General features: G+C 37.1%; 1 protein-coding gene across 15 annotated transcripts in view; it reads left to right on the top strand.

Annotated features, from left to right (window-relative positions):
• The window catches only part of HDAC9 (histone deacetylase 9), an 858,791-nt gene that overhangs the window by 617,329 nt on the left and 227,995 nt on the right, over positions 1 to 13,467 (top strand). For all 15 annotated transcript variants that reach the window (XR_012498895.1, XM_074340815.1, XM_019727246.2 and 12 more), the window contains one exon: positions 2,686 to 2,735. Coding sequence is in view for 14 of the 15 variants with exons in the window: in XM_074340815.1 (XP_074196916.1) it covers positions 2,686 to 2,735 (50 nt within the window). In the remaining variant the exon portion in view is untranslated. The remainder of the gene's footprint in view (positions 1 to 2,685; positions 2,736 to 13,467) is intronic.

Raw genomic sequence — 13,467 nt, forward strand, 5'->3', positions numbered from 1 at the left:
TCAAAATATTATATATATATATAGTTTTAAAATTTGATGATTTAAAAATGAATTCCAATGTATTATTTAGACCTTGGACAATCCTTTTCATGTAGACAATCCTTCTGGTACTTTGATGAAAGCACCAAGTACCAATAATTTAATTTTTTAAAACTTTTAATCCAAATAAATTGGCCACTTACCTCATTAGTTTTGAGTATTTCATGTGGGATAATATTCATACAATTGATGATTTTAGAATTAGGTTTAGATACATATGTGGAGTTCCATAGGCACCTCTCAGGGATCAGTGCAACAGTTTCAATATTGTGTGCACGCTCCTATGTAAAGATAAACAAGGATGTTGAGTTGTTAGGTCTTGATGTCAAGTACAAAATTCAACTTTGAAAACACTTCTGAACTATTTCACTTTCTCATGTGAATCCGGAAACTTAGCGGCTTTTCCTTGATTCTAGTTTTAAGTGCATAATCCCATTATTTTAACTTTTCATACTTCTTCTATTCTTTATGAAATTTGAATTTTGGGGGCTTGCTTTTTATTTATATCTAAAAAAAAACAAATTGAAGCTGCCATGTATAAACGTATAAAAATTCATTCCCATCAAGATATTTTTCTTTTTCCCTTTCTTTCACTTCTGTAGCTCCCTCTACCTCCCCCATTCCCTTTCAACTCAGATTGGGGGTGGGGGAGTCAGTGGGCACACACGTTAAATTTAAATTCATTCAATTGTATGAAATTTCCGAGTTTAATTGATAGTACTACTCTTCACAGTTATGTTCTAGAGTTAGGAGGAAGGATTTAAATGAAAGTTTGTTATGACCAGACCTATTAGTCTTTGTATCTTGAAAGGTATCTATAGCTTATAAAATAATTAGATTTGAAAATGAAATGGGCACCATTTATCTCTTTAAATACTCTAGACCCTGTAAGGTGACACTTGAAAAACATTCTCTCCAATCATTTCTGGTACGAGGTTTTCCTTAGCATTAATATTCCTGTCGTTCTTACTACCAGTTTTCATTTTCTTGTGACTAGCCAGATCTCACTTCATGGATAAGGCAATATAACATTATTTTTAAAAATCCAGTCAATTCAGCTAATTAAAATTTTTTACACACTACTAAATTTAAATCATTAGTTATTTGGCTCTTTTGTATTATGTAAAAATCACTAAATACAGTTCTTTAGCAGCATAGTATTTATTTTCTTTATTCTCTTACAGCTTAATTAAAATTTAAAAATCACTGTATTGCATTGTAATATTTATCCCTTTTCACTGACTATGGGTGAAGAGTTCAGACATTAAAATATACAATATTATATATTTTAATTTTACATATGACAAATGAAGTCATCCTTGTAAAATATTCAGTAATACAGAAATATCTTTGTTATGATCAACAACTTAGGAAACTTTACCCCTCCCCAAACTATCCGTAAACTTTTTTTTATGTATCTTTTACTGATGTTAGTATTTCAGTTTTAATATGTTTTCTTGACTTGTTTTTTGTTGTTGACTTCTTATTTTTTCCGTGAAGATCCTCATATATAATATCTTATTATTTTGTTTGTACCTAAATTTTCCTGTATCATTTTCCATCTGTTAGCAATTGCATCTGGAAAATCAACTCATACAATTTATTGTTTTCCAAGTAAACTGTTTTCCATGACATTAAAATCTGTTTAGACTTTTACTGACGTGGCATGTGAATTCCACAACAAACCTGTTTTCAATTTTCATTATTATTTCATTGATCATCAGTAGAACAAATGAATTGGGATAGGTGAAATGCAGGTTTGTACCTGTTTCTACCACTAATCTCTTGAATGACCCATATGAGTCGCTTCATAACCATTTGACTATGATATAGAAATGCCAACTGACTTTCCCTTTAGTTACTTTGTAAGGCAGATTTTAGTCTTAGACATTTAGGAGTAGTCATTTTTGTTTTCTCTATTCATGTAGTAGATAATGTAGAAAATAAAAGTGCAGGTAAACAAAATGATTAAAAATTCCATGAAATATCAATTCTAAGAGACAATCACAAGGAAGATTTTGGCATATATTTTAAAGAAGATATTTATATTTATATTTATATTTGTATTATATAGAACTCCAAATAGTGGTATCCTCTTTGTAGTGTGTTGTGACCTGTTTGTTTAAAAAACTGTGAATATTTCAGAGGCTTATAGTATATTTGGCTTTAGCTATATCTGAAGTAGAAATTAAAAATAAATTTATATATTTGAATAGACATGTTAATATTTGAAATGCTTAAAAAATGACAATATATTTCATGAATCTTGTAGGTCAGCACATCACATTAGAGGATTACACAGTGAATAACTGAATTATTCATAATAAATTATAAATATAAAAGATTGTAATATACAATGTTAGGGCAGTTAAAACAAATCTCGAGCCTCAAATTTCATAGGTATTCATGTAGGGCAATAGACTCTACATGTAATAATACTTTCATTCATTTGCTTTGAGCTCTTATCTGTCTGAAATTTGATCAGTTTCCTCCTGACTTAAATGATAAATACCATGTGACATAATATATGTTAATAAACACTTATCGAAAAAGTATAAATTAGTTTTTAGTAATATTAATATTTAAAATGTAAAAAATGATATATTCCCAATTTATATATTTTTTTCATGTTTTCTAATTGTGTAGGTGATGCCTCTCAAAAGTTTTTTTCTTCATTACCCTGTGGTGGACTTGGGGTAAGTATGAGTTTGTTTACTGCTTTTAAACAATAACTTGCAAAAATATCTCCTTTGATTTATCTATTCAATTATGTGTAAAGTTGTTTCTCAGTAAACATTATACTAGACTTCAGGACTGGCTACATAATTTGTAGGGCGCAATGCCAAATGAAAACTCAGATCCACTTGTTCAAAACTTAGGAATTTCAAGATGGTAACAATAGTGAATTAAACCAAGTATAGGGCATATCTAACTATAGGGTGCTGTGTGACTGCACAGTTCACATGTTCACAAAGCTGGCTTTGCTAGATATTTATATAGCTGGAGAACAGGTAATATGAGAGGGTTTAATACAGTTTTGTAGCAGAATTCAATTTTCAGTAGAGTCACACTGAGTATGCACATACATTATACTCCTGATGAAAACGGCATAAACTTCACAAAGCGCTTTGCATTGTGGGATGTTTTGTTTGTGAACCCCTTGGGGCCATTTTGTCTTCGATAATTAACAAAGCCTTTTTGACCCAGGATATTTATACCACATTGCAAGGACAAATTTGTTCAAATCCAGCGACATATGAAGAAAAATGTCTACATTTTTGTGGATGATTAGAACATACCCTATAGCCTGCAATCTATTTAAAGTTAACCCTTAACAGTAATAAACCATCATCCTGTAGAACTAAGTGCTAACTCATGTTAGGACAACATAATTCTAGATCAGGTTTCCAAGTACTAAGGAATTTAAGTCAATTAGGTTTCTTGGATATTGAAGGGAAAAAACAAAACCGGTCCTATGTATGTCATGTTTTAGGCAATATTTTGCTATAACTAAAGTTTATACAGGGAATTCCCATATATTTTCAGCTAATTCTTTCATTTTTTTGATGCTGGATTGATCAGGAATAGACTTTCTATTCCTTTACCCGTGATTCTGCCCTCTAGAAATAGGAATGGCAACTGCAACCAATATGTTTGGACTTGACAGTTTATCAGCATACAACAGAGGTTCATAACTTGGTAAAATAATCATTATTATTAACAACATTTTGCAGGTGAGAACCCTGCAAAATAACCTCAGAGAAGTGAGGTTGTTTTCCTGAAGTCACACAGTGAAGGGTGAAAGGCTGAAAGTGTGAGGATGACGTGTGTGTCCGTGTGGAGGAGTTCCAAAAGAGCATTTTAGGTCCTTCTATGGCTTTCAGCTGCAGCAGGCTAACCACAGTCCCTGGAGTCTAGCAGTGTAGCCATGTGGCTAATGTAGTGTGGTCCCCTATGTGGCAGCTTGCCAGTGAGCTTTGCTTTTTGACCCCCAGCACAGGACAATCACCACTCCCACATTAAGCCTTGCTATTTTTTAGCAAACGTCCCGTGAAGCCAGGAACTTACAAAATCATTCTAGAAAGCAGAGGACAAACTGACTTTTTAAATGGGTTTCACTGGCTTTGAACTTATTTTCTACCATCCCAAGTGGCCATTTTAAGAGAATGGCTGATTACCTGCAAATGAAGCAAAGAATAAAACAAAGCTAAGAACTACTTAGTGGGTATGATGATGGGGAGGAAATCAAAACTGTTGAAAGAGTGGTGGTCATCAAACCCCCACTCATTTACAAGTACATTTACTTCATGACCCAGAGTTGGAATGAGGACAGCTCCCTAGGACCCACCTCCCAAGTCTGAACTGGGCTGTGCCTATAACTCACTGTACTTTGAATACAAAGTAACTATACTCAACTGTTCTACTTCTGTACCAAGGTGATTTTTTATCTTTAGCCAGAACTGCTCTAGTAACCTCTCAGAAGGACCCAATGAATGGTGAATGCTACTTCTGGCATAGAGTGTCATAGAGTAAGTCCTTAATAGCATCCTTAAACAGTGACCTAATCCTGATGGTGACAGCAGTGGTGGTGGATAAATGTAGTTTGGGCAAGCAGAGGCAAGAGGAGGAAGACTGGATTAGCTTGACTCCATTAATGCTGGAAAGGGTTGGAGAGAGGCAACTCTCTTTATCAAATTGGCCTATAGGTCTTCTGATGGTGTTCATGTAGGTCTAGGTGAGTATTTGAGAGAGAGAGAGAGAGAGAGAGAGAGAGAGAGAGAGAGAGAGAGAGAATACATGCTTGTCCTTGACACTCTAGAGTATTAGTTTGATTCACTCCTTTTTTTCAGGAACCAAATTGTATTCTTAGACAGTAAGGTACCATCTTGCCCCCTAAGATCTTTGGCTTTGATTTAAGTCCTAAGAGACACTCTGGGTCCTCTAGATTTGTACTAGTCTCAATTTTTACCTCCAGGACAGTCCTAGAGATGTTAAGTATATAAAAGATAACCAGTATGAACTTGGAGTGGCCCAACTTGGCAATAGGGGGGTTGTCCTAATGAGCTTGGAAACCACTGAAATTGCTTTTGTCTTCAGGTACACTTCTGGTTCAAATTATCTAAGGTGGACTCACTGGTTTAAATTCTAAAATTCTTAATGCTCCTCAATTGTTAAATTCCAGTCACTTAGAACATATACCTTCCTAAGAGATGGGTTTATTGTATATTAATATTTACTCAATGATGAAGATTAATTGGCTTTTGAGGAGACTATCTGGGACATTACAAAATCAGAAATTTCCCCCCAAAATTCCAGGTGATAATCTGGCAGTGCTGTTCACATAGCTCAATGGGTGAACAGTATTTAAGGTGCTTTAAATTGGACTCCCCTGAGTTGCATTTTGAGCAGCCATCTCAAGGTTTCCAAATTCCTTTGTGTTTGGTTCTCATTTTGCTTAGTTACTATGGCATGACTCATTTCTTATTACTGTGTGATTGCACTGCAAGAAAATGCACCAGTTGAAGAGAGCATTTTACCAAATCCCAGGACTTGGTCATCATATAGTGAAACAGATAATTAAGGGACTCTGCAAACAAAAGCCAGTGCAGGACCACTTTAGTTCTCGCTCCTCAGGGTATATCACTAAAAATAGTGATCATTTTCCTGGCCATCTGACCTGCTGCTGTGTGAAGAAATCTTGAAGTCATTTCTCAGCCTTATTTTTCCCTCTTCACTTGATAGGCCACAAAAAAACCCACAAAAGCAAGGACGAGCAGGCTTTTATGATAATGTCGTCATCAGCTCCCAGCTTCAAACGCTTCTGCGGCTTTTGAGTTGTCATTTATAACTTGGAACTGAATCGACCCATAATTCCCCTGATACACTTAGAGAAATTGATAACAGACTCTGTACTTCTTTTATGGCTCGGAGGAGGCAACTCCAATCACATCACTATTGGCAGGCAATATTATTTTTTGACATGGTTGTAAAAGTATAAAGGGGCTTATGGCATTTGTTTAGATGAGGAATGGGTTCTCAAGCTGTGCTGGGGTTTACAGGACCAGATTAGTGAGCAGCAAAGGGAATATGATGTTTGCAAACAGGATATGATTTTATATATAAGTTTGGGTTTCATGCTCTGTTCCCTGGGGAAAGCCTTGCAGACAGCAGAGAATTCCACTTTTATCCTGCAACAGACAATCTCCTAGTGCCAAAAGGCAGAAAACTAAATGTGGTCAATGGGCAGTGTCAGACCCTTGATTGGAGGAGGAGGAGCTGTGGAAGAGGCAGAACAATTCCCTAGGAGGGTCTAGGAATTGCAGACCACGGGCAGAATCTGCGCCAGCCTAACTGGTCAAAGATGTGCCAGAAATGAGGCTCTGTGAGGTTTCATCAAGGCCCTTTCTCCAGCAGCGACTCACTCACTCTGTGAACACGAAGCGGGCTTTTTCTTACCAACTTTTCCTCTGTCCATATTCTGTTGGATTACACCTAGCTCTGACACACGCTGGGGGTTAGGGATGTCGTTTTTATGATTTGGGGAGGGGGAGATGGGAAAAGAATTAGGTGATTGTGGGGAGGTAATTTAAGACTCATTTGAATTGCTCTGAGGTTTCAGCAGACATTTCAGTTTTATACTAACTATACTCACGGTACAGGAGGCAGGTTTGGATGAAATGTCTCAAATTTTCTTTCATTCTGTCAGATTTAAAATGTGAACTCTCCCCTCTGATATATAAAGTATACATATATAAATATTATATATGTGCATATATATTCAGAAGAAAATTCTTTTATTTTATGCTACATTTATACCTTCATATTATTTTTCCATTTAATATACCATATTGGTCCTCCACATTTATTCTCCCCAGTAACAGTAAAAAAAAGTTCTAGTGGCCAATCCTTCAAAGGACTGCTTTGACTTTCTCTATTGTATTATAATATCAGGGAATGATTTATTTTATGACTAAATCTATGGTTGTATAGTTAAATTCAATGTAACAGATAGGTTTGGTTAATACATGTTACTTACAAAGGTTTTCTTGGAAACCAAATCAGTATTTTAGAAGGCACAGCATATGCCATCACAAGAGGAGTAAAGAGCAGGAAAAATAAGATTTGTTGCCAATGGTTCAGCAAGGTGGAGGAATGCAAAGACGAATGAGATAAGACCGTCTTTTCTCAGTTTTTCATAATCTTTTCATTGGGCTGATTTGGATAAGTGTTGTGCTACAGGAGCACAGAAGAGGGCACTTCCGGAACAGGAAAGAAAGAAAGGTTGTGTGTGGTGCTTACAAGCAGACATAAGCAAAGTCTTCCAACACAACTGAGAATGAATGTGTTTGTGTGAGTTGGTGTGTGAGGGCTTAGGGCAGGCATCGGAGCACTAGCAGTTGGGGCTATACAAACACACCGTGTTTGTGACAATTGCACTAAGCAATTGCCGATTAATAGGGAATGATTTTTTCCTTCCAACAAAGTCTAAAGCAAAAACCTAATGCTTCTGCCAAAAATTGAGTGTTCCTAAAGCTTTGATAATGACTTGGTACCCCCCCTCATTTTATCAGAAGTATATGTAGCCTAAGTTATCCCCACCTGTTTCCCTGAGCAGGCACAATGCCTTTTGTTAGGTCCACAGAAAGAGGAGGTAGTGGCATCTGTTTCTCACATGCAGTAATCAGGATGATGCTGATTTCCCTCATATTAATGCTCAGCTCAAACCTGGCTTGCAATCAGTGCTTCATTTCCTCCACTGCTGTTGTCAAAGATACACCACAGTCCTCTTCCCTCCAGCACAATGAGAGGATCCACCCTGATTCAGAATCTCTCCTTTCCTCATCTCCCCCTCATAACTGTTTTTGGATTTTCATTAGTTTCCAACTTGATGCAAATGATACTAGCAGGAACACCCTACGGCACCTGGAAAAAGTAAAACAGATAAACCACCTGAATGAAACTAAGAATTTTGTTTCATGCTGTGGATTCCACAAGAAGATCCCATTGCACCAGAGTTGGAAAACAGTTCAAAATATTATGCAAGACAGGGAATTCCTTCTAAATAACCAAGGGAGTTTCCAGTATTGCATAGGTTTTTGCTAATTGTGTGTACTCAAATAATATTAATAGTTGTAGGGATGTAGACAACATTCCCCACAGAGATAAACATGTATACGTTACTCTGTATTTACTATAAAATGTAAAATTTTATAGAACCTTTAAGTGTCTGATGTCCGTTGCAGAGAAGAGGAAACTAGGAAATGAAAACGTTAATTTCCTCCTTAATTCACTTAGCTGTAGCATCTTATGTGCAATTCAATTACAGTTGCTTCGACATTATGGCTAAGGACAACAGTATGCATTTTGAAATTGCATCTTCATTTTCTTATTGAAAATAACCACAAATATAACACAGCTACTAAAATTCTTCTGTTGTCAAAAATGAAATAATCATCAAAGCTTTATGCATGTGTTTTTTTACATGCTCAGGACCACAATATCTATAAAAAAATATGTATGTGCTATGTATCAACCAAAATAATGTCAATAGTAGGGAAGAAGAAAACAGGTCCATTTTTGAACTTTCTTGCTCTGTCATTTTTCTCTGTTCTATAATAATTTTCTCCACTTGCCTATGTGTCTTGGTTATAAACATTCAGACAAGAAGAAATTGCACTTTAGATTCTGCAGTTGCTGAAATCAGCAAGTTAGATTCTGCAGTTGGATTTGGTGAACTTGAAGCTTCTACCTGACTCAGGAAATCTACAGTTCTAGGAAACAAAAACTCTGAGAAATTTAAACGTACTTAAGGAAATCTGAATATACAACCATCTAATAGTTGCCACTTCTGACTGTCAAGAAAACATAAACCCTTAGGTCAAAAAAATGTAGGAAATGGAATTATCTAAGAAAAGGAATCTTGGGACAGCTTCTATGTTCCGCAGCCTGAAATGCAGCTAAATCCAGCCCAACCTCAGCCTTTCATTTTAATGTGAAAAACTTCCCTGACATTTTCCCTTTGTCGTAGTTCTACCCCTGGGTAATTCCAGATCCAGATGTTCATCCTTGTAACAAATTAATATTGAATGCATAATATTGGCATATCATTATTGGTGTTGTCATTGTGAAGTATATTAACAGAAAGTTCAGTGAGGTGTAACTACTAAATATCAGATAAGACACAGCAGCCAGTTCTCAGCCGAGTCCCTAGGAGTTAATTATTCCGAACCCCCAAGGAGAACCCATAGTTCTTGACTCCTAGGCATCATTATTACTGTGCATCATTATTACTGTGCAATGTCTTATTTTTAAATATAAAACAATAAGTAACATATATAAATACTAAGCAGTGACTAACTTATCTTAGAAACAAAGCACACACTGAGTCATTGTTTTTATGAAGACTAATAAGACTATTAAAAGACTCATACATTTAGAATGATATGCATCCAAAATCATTTGGTTAATTTATTCTGTTACCATAGTCTAAATAATATTTGTATGGTCTCTAATTAATATTTACTATGGACATGTATCTACATATCCTTTATAACATCTGTAAAAACCTGTCAAAATGATCCTTTATCAGTTTATCAGCGATCTTTCAAAGAAATAGAAAAAAACAAAACCTGCAGGTAGTGAAATTCTTTGCTACTAAAGAGATCACTGTTTTTTACTTAACACGTCTGTCCTTCAGACACTTCAACAGCCATTCATTCATTTATTAAATAAATATGCATTGAGAGACTCCTATATGCTAAGTATGAAACAATCTCTAGCCTCATGTTTTTCTCTTACATTTCGATGTTTGTCTGTTTTTCCCTTTTCGATTCCCACTCATATCTCTTATTATTCATATCACCTCTTCTCTGTGTAAATCTTCTGTTTCTATTCATCAACTTTAGTGAGAAAGACCTGGGAGTTAATAGAGATACTGATTGAAGGTAATCAGAGTATCTGGAGTCTTATGTGAGAATGATTCAGTCATTTTTTTGAAGGAAACATTTCTACAAAATAGCCTTTTTATCTCAGCTGTCTTTGACAGAGGCATCAAATCTTTATCCTGAGAGCTATTGAGTTCAGTATCCAGCATGAGTCCATTATTCCATTAATAGCAAGTAGGAAAGGAGTAAAATACCAAATGCTAATCGGTGTATACTAGTGCCTGTATAGTACACTCCCAGCTTCTGGTGGCTACCACAGCTTGGGGCAGAATTCATTCATTCTTGCACTTATTTATTCATTTATTTATACAATAACTATTGAGTGCTTCTTATATGCCAGGAACTGCAGGTACAGCACTGAACCAAACAAAAAATTCTATACTGATGGAACTGATATTCTGGTGGAGGAGACAGATACGCAGATACACATTAGTTTAAATATATGTGTGTGTCAGGAATGTTCTGGAGAAAAGAAAGCAAGGGAAGTGGGAGATGGAGTCTGGTCGGGCTAGGGGACAGACCTGGTGTTGTTGGTAAATGTTGCCTTTTGAAGATTAGAACTGATGGGTGAGGGATCATCTGGGAGTCTGGGCTTCTTGTGGGACTGACTTACAGTGGGATCCAGGGAATAATGAGATGCATACTGAGGGTCCAAAGCAGGATGATGGGGAAGCAATTCCAGTTCCGGTGGTTTGAAGGGGCTTGTCAGGACTGCTCAGAGTTCTGAGTCCCCATCTTCACTCCCGCCCATGAAGATATGAACAGCTGGCGTTAGGGTTGTTCTACCCAGAACACACAGACATCTCATGGTCTCCTTTCCTTCTTTCTTTTTTGTTTTGTAAAGCAAGTCAGAAACTTTATTCTTTGGCCAAGGAATGAAGAAGGACAATCTTATGCTTTAAAGATACCTTTTCCCCATTCTGGGGAATTAGTAAACAGTAAAGTCTTAAAGGGTCTGGGAAAGGAGGGTGAGGGTACTAGGTAGGGGGATTCAGGGATGAAGATTCCCGAGGAAGGGTGGAGAGCTCTTAGCTTTCAAGGGACCATACGCCGTTCCCAAGCATGCTTGGAACATGCGTAGTCTTGGCCTCCTTTTTGACTCCTGGATTTAGATGTGGTGGTGCTGGGGCAGGCAAGCTGGATGTACAGGCACAACCTGAGATCCTGAGACTTCACTTAAGATCTGACCTTGGCGGTCCAGAGGAACTTGAGGGTGGGGGCACAGTTCAAAAGACTCTGAGATCTGGGACTCAGTAACAGGTCCTGGGCTATGAGACTTCTGGGTGGTTCCAGATTGTAGCAGCAGTATATGCTTTGGAGTTCCCAGTCCCTGGTGACATTATTTGTACCTAGATTCCTGTATAAATTGTACAGCTGCAAACTAGGTACAGCATTCTAATACCTGCCCATATTCAAGTATAACAAAAATACCCTGACATTTCCCAGTGCATTTTAGTGGCTTTTTGAATGACACTGTTATATTTTGGGCTCATTTGTCTCTGGATGTTCCCTGCTGATTTATATCTGAGCTGAAAGATTCAAGGTACTTGATTTTCGATCCTGTTAGATTAGTGCATGGACCAAAAATGGTGACTTCTCAATTTCTTCACGGTCAATTGCATGTTGCATATGTGTAAAATGCAAGGGACGCAAACTTTGGAATCTGAATTCCAGGAACTTTTCTTACTAGTAACTGTCAGTTTCTGATCATCAGTATCTTTAATCTTAAGTGAAGTAAATCAATAAAAAATGCCAGCTAAGTTACTTAGGGCTGTACTTTAACCATATTAGTAAAATAATGGTTTTTAACTTTGACCCTAATGGTGTCCAAAGGATTGAAAATAACGATGGGATTGTCTGTTAGGTAGAGGGCCTTTGGCCTAGGCAGGGGCCTAGAGAATCCATTAAGACATACCCTATTGGGTCTCATATAAGTGGGCTGATTTATAGCCTCACATCAGAGAGTAACTATTCTCTACATGCAGCTTCCAATGATAATCTACCTTACTGCTTTTAATCCTTACCACAATTCCAGGAGCTTTATTACTACTGAAGGTGTAGCTGAGGCTTCTATCCTCAAAAAAGGCAACTGAGGCTCAGAGGAGGGAGTAAGTTGTTCAAGTCACACAATTAGTAGGTGGTGTAGTAGAAATCTCCTCATTACCAAGCTCTTAATCACAATACTGCATACACACAACTCGCCATAATTTCAACCTCACTTATGAGATTGTCAGAACTCCTTCCCCAAACAAGAATAACCCTAGCCATAAGAAAGCACTGTTGTTTCTTTTGCCAAAAGTATTCTCTACCTTATTGAAATTCCTGTAAAATATTAAATCCATGTACTCAGACATCATTCATTTGGGGTAAAAAATTATACAGCTGTACACAGCATTTCAACCCTAACTACAACACTGAAAAATCTCTGCCATTGGACCAAACCACTGTGGGATAAGTTAGAGAGAATTTCATTTCACACACCGAGTCAGAGTTCATTTTATTAAGCTGCTTTTGGTAGGAATGGGGTTCTGTCTAAAGAATAAAAGGGTCAGCATATTACAAAATACCATTTACACAAGATGTACATCAGATTAAATGAAGAAACAGTAGGAAAATACAGAAATGGTATTACTTGGCTTCATCTCTAACTCAGTCTTGGTAGGATTGGCCAGCAGGTCACTGGAACTGCGAATAGCAACAATGGGGACTCGTAAATTCCTTGACTGACCACGTAACCCACAGGAATCCATATATTATTTGGCAAATCCTTAAGTCTACCAGTATCTTCAGCAAAGATTCTTCCATTCTCAAAGTGTAACACTTTGTCACAACAAGTATGTTCCTCTATTTATTCTTGTTACAGAACATAAATAGCAAAGGGTTATATATATATTTTTTTTTTTGAAGATGAAGAGTAACTTGCACATGGAAGGTCAATAGAGCTGCCAGAAAGCCGTCGATCACAGTGCAAGGGGGTTTGTAGTAGAGCATTAGCGTACGTGGCACGGCCCCTGGTCTCCTCCAGCTGCTGCATTAATAGTTCACGCCTTCCTTCCATATGGAATATTGGTCACAGTATTCATTCATCATATCCATGCTTTTACTTGGAATCTGAAGGTCCTCCCTGGAGCTGCCCTGTTTCTTTTTCATCTCACCATGACTAAAGAAGCTAAGGTGTGGGCATTATAACCTACAAGTGATCCCAAGGGAATAGGCTGTCATTTATGTGTTCCTCCCAGAACTGAACAAAAGAGAGAAAGCATGTGGGTTCACCCACCCATTGTCATCATAAATCCGTCCCAGCTCCATTTCAAAGGTCTCAGGGTTTCAGCAGAACATCTAACATGAAATGAATATATACATTCAAAGAGCTGGCATCTTGTATCACACAGGAGAAGGGAGAACACCCATTGTTACAGGCTGCAGAGCCAACTGAAGAAGAACACAATAAAGAATGCCATAGGTCCTCAGCCCAGAAAGATGA

The sequence above is a fragment of the Rhinolophus sinicus genome, linkage group LG09 (assembly GCF_036562045.2).
Source record: "Rhinolophus sinicus isolate RSC01 linkage group LG09, ASM3656204v1, whole genome shotgun sequence".
NCBI classification, from domain to species: Eukaryota; Metazoa; Chordata; class Mammalia; order Chiroptera; family Rhinolophidae; genus Rhinolophus; species Rhinolophus sinicus.